The sequence below is a fragment of the Eurytemora carolleeae genome, unplaced genomic scaffold, assembly GCF_000591075.1.
Source record: "Eurytemora carolleeae unplaced genomic scaffold, Eaff_2.0 scaffold683, whole genome shotgun sequence".
NCBI classification, from domain to species: Eukaryota; Metazoa; Arthropoda; class Copepoda; order Calanoida; family Temoridae; genus Eurytemora; species Eurytemora carolleeae.
This window is the reverse complement of record NW_019396594.1, coordinates 67,764-80,907: the sequence shown is the minus strand read 5'-3', so window position 1 is coordinate 80,907 and position 13,144 is coordinate 67,764. Positions and strand designations below refer to the sequence as shown.

The window sequence follows — 13,144 nt, the reverse complement described above, 5'->3', positions numbered from 1 at the left end:
GACAATCTTTTCCGTTCTCTCCTCCTCAGCCTCCAGAAACACCTCACTCTCTTCATCCAGCATCACCACCTCCTCCTCACTACAGCCATCCTCCTGCTGAGGCCCGGAGACACTCTCTCCGAACCCACTCCTATCTCTGGATGGACCAGGAGAAGGCTGGGATGGAGGGAGATCAACCGGCTCCTCAGCATTAGACTCAGCTACACTCTCCTTCGAACTTCTCATCCTCAGCCTCTTCAGCTTCCCAGGCCTAGGATTCTTCTTCCGCTTCACTCCTGACCTCACCTTGGGAGTGGGTAGAGCAGGGACCTCCCCTTTCCACTTAGTCCGCTCCTCGAACTCCCAGTCTGCCGAGAGCTTGGTCAGCCGTTCAACCCTCATCCTTCTCACTTTCAACTCCTCCTCACACTTCTTCAATCCCTCTGCCTCCTCCACCAACGAGTGGAGCACAGCAGCTTTCAACCTCTTCTCCGTATCTTCCACAGTTGGAGCCTTCTCATCCATGATACTCCTATAGCATAGACGCATAGCATCGTATAGACCCCTGTAAAATCTCTGGAACCCTGTATCCTTCTCCATCCTTGTGAAGAACCTGCTTAGATCCTGGGGGTTCATTCTAGCCCACTCCAACAAGGACCATCTCTGGCATCTTCCTATCAACGTGCACTTCTCTCCAATCTCCTTGCTCTTAACCTTGCTCATATCCAACACCAACAGGGGAATCTTCAAGTTCTTCGGCCTCCCCCAGCCTCTGACACTCCCCACTGGCTCCGACCAAACCTGCTTCTCCAGCTCCTCAGACTCCAGACCAAACCTAGCATACTCTCTCTCGTCTCTCCCAGGAACCTCTAATCTTCTTCCCTTGGACCAAGTATATCCGACCTGAGCTAGGACTGTCATCTGGGATAGAAACCACTCCCTTGCTTCTAGAAGATACCGATATCCTCCGGAAGTAGGACTAGGCCACTTCCCTAGAATTTGAGACCACAAACGATCCAATGGAGGTGAAAATTCACACAACTTCTCCCTCTCATCCCTATACCTCAGAGAAAGAATCATCTCCTCCCTCGTCTCAGCTTCTTCTTCCGCCTTCTGATGATACTCAACTCCTTCTAATGATACCATCAGGAACTCCAGAAACCAGTCTGCAGCTCCCTTCTGGCTACACTTCAAGTACCGGCACAGTACATCCGGATCCGGAAAAACATCTCGTAAGAGTAACTCAGCAAGAATATTATAGCTCATGAACCCGAACTGGATATCCCCCAACGCATAACACTTCAGGGACTCTGGGATCAACTGCCATCTCTCTCCCCACCAGTCATCCCCTGTAGAGACGTTCTTGTTCAGGAGAGTTCCAATAACCTGTACTCCCATTGCTGTCATATTTCTCGACTGGAATTTGTACCTGGCTAAAATGGCTAGAGATGTGAGATCGATGAAACCTCTCTCTATCCTCACCTCCTCACCAGAGATCAAGGAATAGAACTCCTCCACTCCCCGTATTGCAAGTCCGGCAGACACGGGAAGATCACGGAGTAAACCAAGCATCTCCAGTTGAACCGTCATTCTCTCCAGCACGTACTCCTTCCTCTTGTTTCTCTTTAGATCCAGCGAAATCAGACAAGTCCAGGATACTCCATTCCCGAACATAATCTTACCAGGAATCTGCTTGAAAGTGTCCTTAGAGAATCCCGTCATCAGCTCCGGATCACATTTCCTTTTCAGTACTGCATCGTTGGGATTAATTGTAGCTCTCCCAGCCATCCTAAGAGTATCAAAGTAGGTAGCTTTGACGTCTTCGACATCAAAGGATACAATCCCGGTTCCAAACATCCGCTGATCCGCATCCTGCATCCTACCAATCCAACCACGCAGAAAACTTGCGCATGCGTAGTCGGTCTGGAAACAGCTTCTAAAACTAGTTTTTACAATACGTTCTGTACAGATCCTCAGGGAGAACTCAGGGATTCACAGGGGCATCACATAGACTTTATGAACGCAGCATGGCTTGCGTAACACTCCCCCAACCAAGAGCAAACAAAAAGAAAAAAGTTCCATTTGCACCCCGCGACTTAATCCTCCTGATAACTCCACTAGACCTGAAACACAATCACTGGAATCTTTAAGAGTTTGAATTCACGTTTTACTTCCTAAAACATCCTGTCCTCCCAGGGAACATCCAACTCTAGATCCAACTCCTCAGGGAACGAAACCCTAGCTGATCCTTCAATCATCTCGTCATAAGTAGGGGTTCGCTCCACAACTCTTCTGGAGAACCTCAAAGTTGCGCTCATCCTCTTGGGAGAGGCAACCTCTTCTGTCCTTCCCTCCTCAGCCTCCAGGAAAACATCATCCTCCTCACTCAGCATCACCACCTCCTCACAGCCATCCTCCTGCTGAGGCCCGGAGACACTCTCTCCGACCCCACTCCTATCTCTGGATGAACCAGGAGAAGGATGGGACGAAGAGAGACCTACCGACTCCTCATCAGTAGAACCAGCTGCATTCTCCTTCAGACTCCTCATCCTCACCCTCTTCAGCTTACCAGATCTCGGATTCTTTTCCCTCATCACTCCAGACCTCTTTTTCGGAGTACCCAGAGCAGGGATCTCATCCTTCCATCTGGTTCTCTCTTCATACTCCCCGTGAGAGGATAACTTGTTCAACCAAACCATCCTCTTCCTCCTCATCCGCGTCTCAGCTCCCTCCTTCACTGCCTGGTGAAATTCTACTCCTTCCAGGGACATCCGGATGAAATCCAAGAACAAATCAGCTGCATTCTTCTGGTTGCATTTTAGAAACCTGCATAGAACATCAGGGCCTAACGCATAACATCTGAGGGATTCCGGATTCTGCTGCCATCTAACACCCCAGTAGTCATCACCAGTCAACACATTCTTGAACAGTGTTTGAAGCACCTGAAACCCCATGGCCTTATGATACTGGGCGGGGATTAATATTCTCATCCTAGGATCAAACTTCTTGCTCCTCTCCTGGCTCAATCTCTCCTTCACACACTTCCTCAGATCATCCGTTGTCAGAAGTCTCTGTGTACAAGTTGCAGAAACTGAGGTTTGTACTCCAAGTTCCTCCAGGTAGGAATACAAAATAAGAGATTTCTTCAGACCAGAAAGTTTCTTCAAACCAGGAAATCTCCTCAATATAGAAAACTTCATACCAATTATAGGACGAGAGACTAGTTCTTTAACACCACTCAGATCAGGGAATTTCTCCAGGTACAAGTACAACACAGGAGATCTCATCAGACCAGGAGACTTTCTCAATCTAGAAAACTTCATACCAATTATAGGACGAGAGACCAGTTCTTTAACTCCACTCAGATCAGAGAATTTCTCCAGGTACAAGTACAACACAGGAGATCTCAGAACAGGAGAACTCATCAGGGGAGAAGTATATATAGAATCAGCTTTCAGAACAAGAGATCTCATCAGACCAGGAGATCTATTTGAATCAGAAGATCTCATCAGATCAGGAGGTCTCAGAACAGGAGATCTCAGAATAGGAGCTCTCAGAACAGGATATCTCATCAGCCCAGTAGATCTCAGAACAGGAGATCTCAGAATAGGAGATCTCATCAGGCCAGGAGATCTTACCAGATCAGGAGATCTCATCAGACTAGGGAATCTCTTTAAACCAGGAGATCTTAGAACAAAAGACCTCATCAGACCAGGAGATCTCTGGCCAGGATCAATTAGTAGCTCTCCAGCTACACCCCTTCCCACGTGAAACACCAAAACCGAAAAAGGAACTGATATATCACCACTATCATCACCAGGCTCTTCTTCCTCCAGTTCAGGTTCAGTAATCGGAGCTGAACACTTCCCAGGTTCAGGATTCCTCATCATCTCACGAATACTTATTATCTCAGCACTACTTATCAGCTCAGGACTACCATTCTTCTCAGGATCGTCATTCTTCTTAAAATTACCGTCACTCCCTTTTAAATCCTCAGTCCGTCTAAAATAATTAACTTTCTTAAAACTATTAGCTTTATCCAAGCCATCATCGTTCCTAAAATCCTCATTCCTCTTACCATCGTCATTCTTCTTAAAATTTTCAACCTCGTCAATCTTGATCAAAAACTCTTTCTGGTTAGGCTTAGCTCTCCAACTTTGTGATACAGGGTCCATTAGTAGCTCTGCTACACCCCTGCCTGTTTTAGCTAAAGTAACGGAAAATGTATCAGTTTCAGTACTCTTAGTCCAATCAAGGCCTTCATCATTCCTGAACTTTGCAATAGGAACTTTCGCTTTAAACACTCCATAGCCGTCCTCGCTAGTGTTTCTATCCAGGGCTGTGCTGAGATCACAGTTCGGAGAATTACACTCCACCGCATTTACAACCACACTCCCTGTATAAACACCTTGCTTTTTAGAATCTTCATTGTTCATTACGTCCTCGGTTTTCACAGCTGAATCCGCTCCTCTAATTACTCCATAATCACCCTCATCAGTGTGTCTACCCAGGACTGTGTTGAGATCACTACTAGGAGAATTACACTCCACCGCGTTTACAACCACATTCCCGTCATAACTACCTTGATTTGCCTCTCCTTCATCCAGGGCTGCGGTAGATTCCCGGTCTAGAGAATTACACTCTTCCGCAAATCCATCTACATTCCCTGGATCTGTTTGCTGCTTAATAAGTTGTTGGAAGGATTTCCAGGACTCTATCTCCAAGTGCAGTTTACATGCATTTCCCTGATGCTCTAGAATTGAACTCAANTTAGGGCCAATATTTGGCATGCATCTTTTAGGGCCAATATTTGGCATGCATCTTTTAGGGCCAATATTTGGCATGCATCTTTTAGGGCCAATATTTGGCATGCATCTTTTAGGGCCAATACTTGGCATGCATCTTTTAGGGCCAATACTTGGCATGCATAATATCAGGTTACCAAGATATGTAGGGATTATCAAGTTAATCTCAAGAATAGAGTTATCCCGCTCAGTCACTCGACATATTTTTCCGAACTGGCAAATATATCAAGGATGAGAGATAGCTCAATAAATTAGACTTAATCAATTGTCATTCCTATCATGATCAACAATCTTCAGAATTTATCAATTGATCTCAAGGTAGAGTTATTCTCCTCACTCACTCAACATATTTTTCCTATCTGGCAAATACACTAAAGGTGAGGGAATAGCTCAATAAATTAAATCTTTTGGTATAATCCAGTGTTCGCCCCTTCAAAGTATTGACTAGGAGGGTGCAGACGATGGATCATAAATCTCAAGTATACTGTTTTCATCCAATCATCCAACTATGAACATTCCATCAACATCCAATTTTATAACTTAGACTTTGTTCACTCGGTCCTTCACTATATTTTTCCAATTTGGCCAATATACTGACAACGAGAAACGAATCCAGTTTATAAACTCAATTAAATATCCCACCTCAATTTACTAGATACAGATCTAATAAATGATAAGAGTTAGGATTACTAAAGGATCTCAGTTTAATAAAGCTTCCTTGTAAGCTTATTCCTACGTCAGTCCGTATATTTTCCAACTTAGGCAATATAGCGGCAACGAGAAATTTAGCTCAATCTCAATTAATTAACCAGTACTCTACAAGGTTGCGATTGAATGTTTCGCTACTTAGCGATTTTCCTAAAGACCTAATGAAATCTCTACAAGTACCGTGTGGTATTTCTCTGGACAGGATTGTAAGACTTCCTTCTCCATAACAAAAGGATAATAATAAGGTTCCGAACGTTTATTTCTCCGAGTCTTCAATCTAAATAATCTTTTATAAGCCCACAGAAAAAGCATTGAGTGATAAATCATACAAGCACAGCAATAAATCAACTCAGGCATTAAAAAACTGTGGAATGGAACCAATACATTACATTATAAGATATCAACCATAACGGAACATAAATAAGCAAGATTCATATAAATATAAAGCATAATTACCGCAGTGATCCTAGAATTTCACACGGTTTAATAATAGACGATCTTTACATGAGAAACAAATATATACTAAGGTAGAATCTGCCCGCTTCCACGCAGAAAACTTGCGCATGCGTAGTCGGTCTGGAAACAGCTTCTAAAACTAGCTTTTACAATACGTTCTGTACAGATCCTCAGGGAGAACTCAGGGATTCACAGGGGCATCACATAGACTTTATGAACGCAGCATGGCTTGCGTAACAGATTCATAGGGTTGTGACCAATTATTTGTAGCAAATGATTTGAAAAATATAAATTGAACATTATTTTTTCTAGAATTTTAAGCATACGGCAGGCAGTAGTGATCTCTTAGTGGGGACAACAAATCTACCTTATTTGTAAATAAATCAGAAATCAATGATTATTTTGTATGGGTTGAAATGGAAAGATTAAAGACCATGTTCACGCGAATTCTTTGGTATAAATTTTTATTTGTGAAAGTTATCCATTTTGGAGGCAGAAGAGATTCAATTGTTAACCTAAATAATGTTTGACATCATTCTCGTGGATTTGAAGATTCCAACATCTCAAAATCCTTGGAAAACTCTATTCTAGTCATGTTTTATGCCCTAACGTCGCCATATTTTTAAAAAATGTATTGTATTTTCAAGGATCGGACACTTAAAAAAAATAATATTGAAAGGACGAGGATTTCGATGTGGTTCGGACGAGAAAATGATGAGAATGTGGTTCGGACTACGAGAAAATGATGAGAATGTGGTTCGGACTACGAGAAAATGATGAGAATGTGGTTCGGAGATTGATGTGGTTGGCCTTCCTCCCCTCGCTGATACGAATCCTTGAAAACATTGGATAAAATAACATATTAAATAGAAACTTTTGAATTTTTTTTTTTGAAAAAAATGTTTTATGCGACCCCCCCCCCCCCATCCCCATACTTTCACCTCCTCTCCACTTTTCCAATGTCCAGTAATCTGTACCTTCCTCGTTTTACAAGGATTTGTGAACCCCCTGGCGGCCAGTACTGACACTAGACAGGGGCCTAGATTAACATAAATATATTTTTATGGATTTAGATTAATTTTAGCTTTTTGTTTTCTTATTCAGCTTAATGCAGGAAAGGCTTGATCCAAATCTTCCATACTACGCGCTGTATAAGTAAGTACTGACTGTTGTAAATTAAATTTAGAAATATGGAAGATTGTGTTGTACTTCCACCTTTTAAGTGGTTTCTGGGGCAAGACATGTGCACGTCACAAATGAAAATGATCAGTTTTCTAAAACATTAGTATCTAATTTATACTTGATCAGGCTAAACGCTGTGAATTATAAATGCCACTTTGTCAATTAGAATTGCGTTTACAGTCTCTTTGAAAAGAAAATCCTTTGTATAGTAATCAAAGACAATTTTCTATTCTTGGTCTATTGGGCCAGTAAATATTCTAAAAAAAATTTAATCATCAACGTTTTTTTATAGTTTATCGGTGACGACTGAAAGGACAAAAAATTAAACTTACAAAGTAATTCCTTTTAGGTTGGATTATGCCACGTTCCATCAAATATTCCTTTTAGGTTGGATTATGACACGTTCCATCAAATATTCCTTTTAGGTTGGATTATGACACGTTCCATCAAATATTCCTTTTAGGTTGGATTATGACACGTTCCATCAAATATTCCTTTTAGGTTGGATTATGACACGTTCCATCAAATATTCCTTTTAGGTTGGATTATGACACGTTCCATCAAATATTCGAGCTTTGTTCCCCCTGGAGAAAGGTATGCGTTAAAAACATCTTAAATTAGGTAGTTAGAGCTGGGACTTTTTTATTGTTTACATCGAGATTAATGCTTGATCTTGTAGTTTAATTTTGTAGTTAAATATCCGCTGTGTTGTTAGATATAACAGACAACAATTGGTAACAATTTAACAACAATTGGTAACAATTTAACAACAATTGGTAACAATTTTACAACAATTGGTAACAATTTAACAACAATTGATAACAATTTAACAACAATTGGTAACAATTAAACAGCAATTGGTAACAATTTAACAGCAATTGATAACAATTTTACAACAATTGGTAACAATTTAACAGCAATTGGTAACAATTTAACAACAATTGGTAACAATTTAACAACAATTGATAACAATTTAACAACAATTGATAACAATTTAACAACAATTGATAACAATTTAACAACAATTGGTAACAATTTAACAACAATTGGTAACAATTTAACAAAAATTGATAACAATTCAACAACAATTGGTAACAATTTCCATAGCCCGGCCAGATCAAAGAGCTGTAGGACAATGTCTACCTTCTTGATTTTAATTGAAAAATAACAGAAACATTTAAAAACAATTATAATGATAATATTAGGCCGAGGTTGCAGATCAACTGTCTTTAAGAATGTTCAAGATAATGGATCCAACAAGAAATGAATTTATTAATTTCAAGGTAAAAATAAATCACTACTTAGGGAAACTATTAGAACTCTTAAAATTCTTGAAAACGAATCAAGAAATGAAAATAATCTCAAAACTTTTAAAAACCTCTTCAGCATCTAAGACACTTAAAACACTCAAAACACTTAAAGCACTTATAACTTTTGAATAAATAATCTTGAAGTTTACAATAAGCGCGACATGCTTGAAAGGCATAAACATCTTGAAACCCATGAAACCCATGAAACCCATCAAACTCATCAAACTCATGAAACTCATTAAACTCACGAAACCCATGAAAAACATGAAAACCTTGAAAACCTTGAATAAGTTGTAAACCTTGCAAACCTTGCATGCCTTGAAACCCTTGAAACCCTTGAAACCCTTGAAAAGCATGATTTCATACACTTAAAATGGCAAACCCTTGAAACCTTCGAAACCCTTGAAACCCTTGAAACCCTTGAAACCCTTGAAACCTTCGATACCCTTGAAACCCTTGAAACCCTTGAAACCCTTGAAACCCTTGAAACCCTTGAAACCCTTGAAACCCTTGAAACCCTTGAAACCCTTGAAACCCTTGAATCCCTTGAAACCCTTGAAACCCTTGAAACCCTTGAAACCCTTGAAACCCTTGAAATCCTTGAAACCTTTGAAACCCTTGGAAGCAATGAAACCCTTGAAGCCCTTGAAACCCTTGAAACCCTTGAAACCCTTGAAACCCTTGAAACCCTTGAAACCCTTAAAACCCTTGAAACCCTTGAAACCCTAGAAACCCTAGAAACCCTTGAAACCCTTGAAACCCTTGAAACCCTTGAAATCCATGAAACCTTTGAAACCCTTGGAAGCAATGAAACCCTTGAAGCCCTTGAAACCCTTGAAACTCTTGAAACCCTTGAAACCCTTGAAACCCTTGAAACGCTTGAAACGCTTGAAACGCTTGAAATGCTTGAAATGCTTGAAATGCTTGAAAGGCTTGCAAGGCTTGAAAGGCATGATATCACACACTTAAAGGGCAAACGCTTGAAACCATAGAAACCCTTGAAACCATTGAAACCCTTGTTACCATTGAAAAGCTAGGAATGCTCTTATGAACCTCTTAAACTTCTTGAAGAAATCCCCTGAATCCTCTTAATCCATGTATACTGTACAGGATGTAGTGATTTTACTGAGTATGATGTGTGGAGAGGATTTACCTAAATCCTCTTAATCCATGTATACTGTATAGGATGTAGTGATTTTACTGAGTATGATGTGTGGAGAGGATTTACAGAAGAAACTAAAATTGCTTTACTGTCTTCATCTTCCGGGAGTTGTTCATCCTTCAGAACTAGAGCAGGTAGGGAATATGAATTGCTTGATTGATAAATTGAATGAAGTGTGCAGCGTGCACCCAAATGATCCTACATTGATGAAACCCAGAAGTTAAGTGACAAATCAATTTCTTAAATATGAACTTTATTGATAGATTGATTGATTGATTGTTTGATTGACTGTTTGATTTATTAATTGATAACCATTTTGGTAGAACGAGAATTCATTAATTGATTTATTGATTGATTGATTGCTATTTAGGAAGAACGAGAGGGTGCTGAAGTTGCTTCTGACGCTACAGACTACTTTACCGAGGATGATCTTGAGATTGGTAAAACTGTTCAGTTTATCAGAGAACAGAGTCAGGAGGCCAACCTAGGACAGGAAGAGGATGTTATTTCATCCATACAAGGTGATATTTATTAAACAGGTTTCTCCCAGGTCAGATTTTATCCCTAGATAGAAAAATATTCTCCTTTTTGGTAGATTTTCCCTCTTATAGGTAGGTTTCCTACCTTATTGGTAGATTTTCCCCATAATTGGTAGATTTCCTCAATAATTGGTAGATTTCCCCATAATTGGTAGATTTCCCCTATAATTGGTAGATTTCCACCATAATTGGTAGATTTCCCCCATAATTGTTAGATTTCCCCCATAATTGTTAGATTTCCCTCATAATTGGTAGATTTCCCCCATAATTGGTTGATAATTCCAATTTGTTATCGAAATGTCGTGTAGCTTGACTCAAATTAGTTCTGGTAGGAAATTACATAACCGGAATCAAACTTAGATTTGTAAACATGAATTTCTCAAGATTGGTTAGTTCGACAGTGCTCTAAGCTTGAAATGAAGAAGATCCCTCCACTACCCCAGAAATATTTTGTTCTCCTGTGGAAAACCCTGTATGCACTCTTCATGGAACCTGATCTTAGTGCACCTTCTACAGAGGAACAGCAGGTAGGTCAGGGGGAACAGGTCAACTTGATTTTCAAACAATGAATTGATATTTCTATTAGTAACTGTCTTCGTTGGCTGATGTGTTGATTGACAGATTGACCATTTGATTGTTTAAATGGTTGGTTGGTTAGTTTGTANGGGGGTGGATTTGGTTGATTTGCTGGCTGATTGACTGATTGGTTGGTTAATTGATTAAATGATTGATTGATTGATTAGAAGCTGTACCACTCTGTGTCTGTTGTTGGAACCCTCCTTCTTCAGATCGGCGAGGTCGGAGAGAGATTGGACCGGAAATCAGCTGAAAGGAAACTGGTGATTTTTTGCAAATTAGAATTTTTTTTTAAAACTCCTTTGGAGGGAAAAAAAATCTGACAGTCTTGGCTGTTGAAAGATTTTAAGACTAAGATTTTCTTTAAATAATGAAGAAACTTTTTTATTCTGAACGATTTTTCCCTAATCAATTTATAATTATTTGATTTTAGTTATTGGAGTCTGAACCCCATATCACCGAAGGAACACCTGAACTTGCTGAAGATGCCTCTGGAGAAGCAGCAACAGTTAAGGAATCTGGAGCAGCATCTTCGCCAGCTACTTCATCCGAAGCTGTTGACGAGAACAAGAACAGTGCAGGAGCAGTGTGGAATATTAGCTTTGAGCAGTTTCTGGCGAGTATTCTCACCGAGTCTGTTCTTGTGGATCATTTCTCAAAAGGGGTCGATATACAGGTAGAATGTAGTTCAAGGGTCGATATACAGGTAGAATGTAGTTCAGGGGTCAATATACAGGTAGAATGTAGTTAAGGGGTCGATATACAGGTAGTATGTAGTTCAGGGGTCGATATATAGGTAGAATGTAGTTTAGGGTTCAATATACAGGTAGAATGTAGTTTAGGGGTCGATATACAGGTATATGTAGTTTAGGGGTCGATTATAGGTAGAATGTAGTTTAGGGGTCAATATACAGGTAGAATGTAATTTAGGGGTAGATATACAGGTAGTATGTAGTTCCGGGGTCGATATATAAATAGAATGTAGTTTAGGGGTCGATATACAGGTAGAATGTAGTTTAGGGGTCAATATACAGGTAGAATGTAGTTCAAGGGTCGATATAAAGGTAGAATGTAGTTCAGGGGTCAATATACAGGTAGTATGTAGTTCAGGGGTCGATATATAGGTAGAATGTAGTTTAGGGGTCAATATACAGGTAGAATGTAGTTTAAGGGTCGAAATACAGGTGGAATGTAGTTCAAGGGTCGATATACAGGTAGAATGTAGTTCAGGGTTCAATATACAGGTAGAATGTAGTTCAGGGGTCGATATACAGGTAGTATGTAGTTCAGGGGTCGATATATAGGTAGAATGTAGTTTAGGGGTCGATATATAGGTAGAATGTAGTTCAGGGGTCGAAATATAGGTAGACTTTAGTTCAGGGGTAAATATACAGGTAGAATGTAGTTCAGGGGTCGATATACAGGTAGAATGTAGTTCAGGGGTAAATATAATACAATATACAATTAATGCCAAATTATTAAAGTTTGATTTATATCAAGAAACACTGGCTTAGACCATTTTAGAAAAGTGCAAACCAGTTCAGACCGTCTTTTAGCCCAGTTTTTAACCATATTATCATTTTTTTTTTCGAAATTTTCTGTTTGTTTTGAAATCACAGGAAGTCACAAAATAAACATATTTTCTTCAGATTTTTGGATGGGGTTGTCTTTGCGAAATTTAGGGACATTTTTGTGGGTTAAGTAAAAAAAATTGCCAATTTTTGTTGTCATTATTTTTTATCGGAATAAATAAAATGCTTGTGTTAAGGCTCCTCTGACTGAGTTCAGTTGTCATGGATGGAGGAAGGCCGCCGATCCATTACAGTTGGCCGGTCATCCAGTTGCCAATTCAGTTTTCTATGTTTAGTTTTAGATATTACCAATTATATTTTAGTACATACAATAGATGGCAACATAGAATTTGTACACTCTCAGTACACCTGTATTCTTACATCGCAAGTGTCAACTCTATTTTTGTGTCCGACAAAATAATTAATAATAGTGATAATTTTAGACTTATTTCACAGTGAAATATATGCAATTTTATGTGTTTTTTATTTTCTGTTTTTACATTTTTTTATTAAATCTTGGAAAACATGTCAACTTATGTGAGAAAATTTCGTTTTCTTTGACACTTGTGACGTCGTGTATAATTGGTCCAATTCTCTGTTGCCACCTATTGTACTTGATAATCTATTTGGATATTACCAACTAGAAAAAAATGAAGAAAACTCGGATTTTCGGCTCTTCAACACATAACTTCATGGAACACATTTTTGTAAAAATATTTTTCCAAATAATAATTTATTTTACAAATATTTCAAGACAAATTTGATATTTTGATTTTATTTACAATTAACATTCCAACAGAGAATTCTAGAAATTTTCTCAATACTTTGTATTTACTATTTGATTGTATTTAATATC

At 39.3% G+C, this 13,144-nt stretch overlaps 1 protein-coding gene across 1 annotated transcript; it reads left to right on the top strand.

Annotated features, from left to right (window-relative positions):
- Nucleotides 1-7,036: 7,036 nt before the first annotated feature.
- On the top strand, nt 7,037-12,626 carry LOC111706034 (TBC1 domain family member 9B). The gene is made up of 9 exons (XM_023478787.1): nt 7,037-7,103; nt 7,670-7,724; nt 8,336-8,413; nt 9,626-9,736; nt 9,973-10,123; nt 10,526-10,668; nt 10,885-10,980; nt 11,151-11,393; nt 12,486-12,626. Exons 1-9 carry the CDS (start codon nt 7,057-7,059, stop codon nt 12,582-12,584), a joined length of 1,023 nt encoding a protein of 340 aa, XP_023334555.1. The 5' UTR covers nt 7,037-7,056; the 3' UTR covers nt 12,585-12,626.
- Nucleotides 12,627-13,144: the final 518 nt, after the last annotated feature.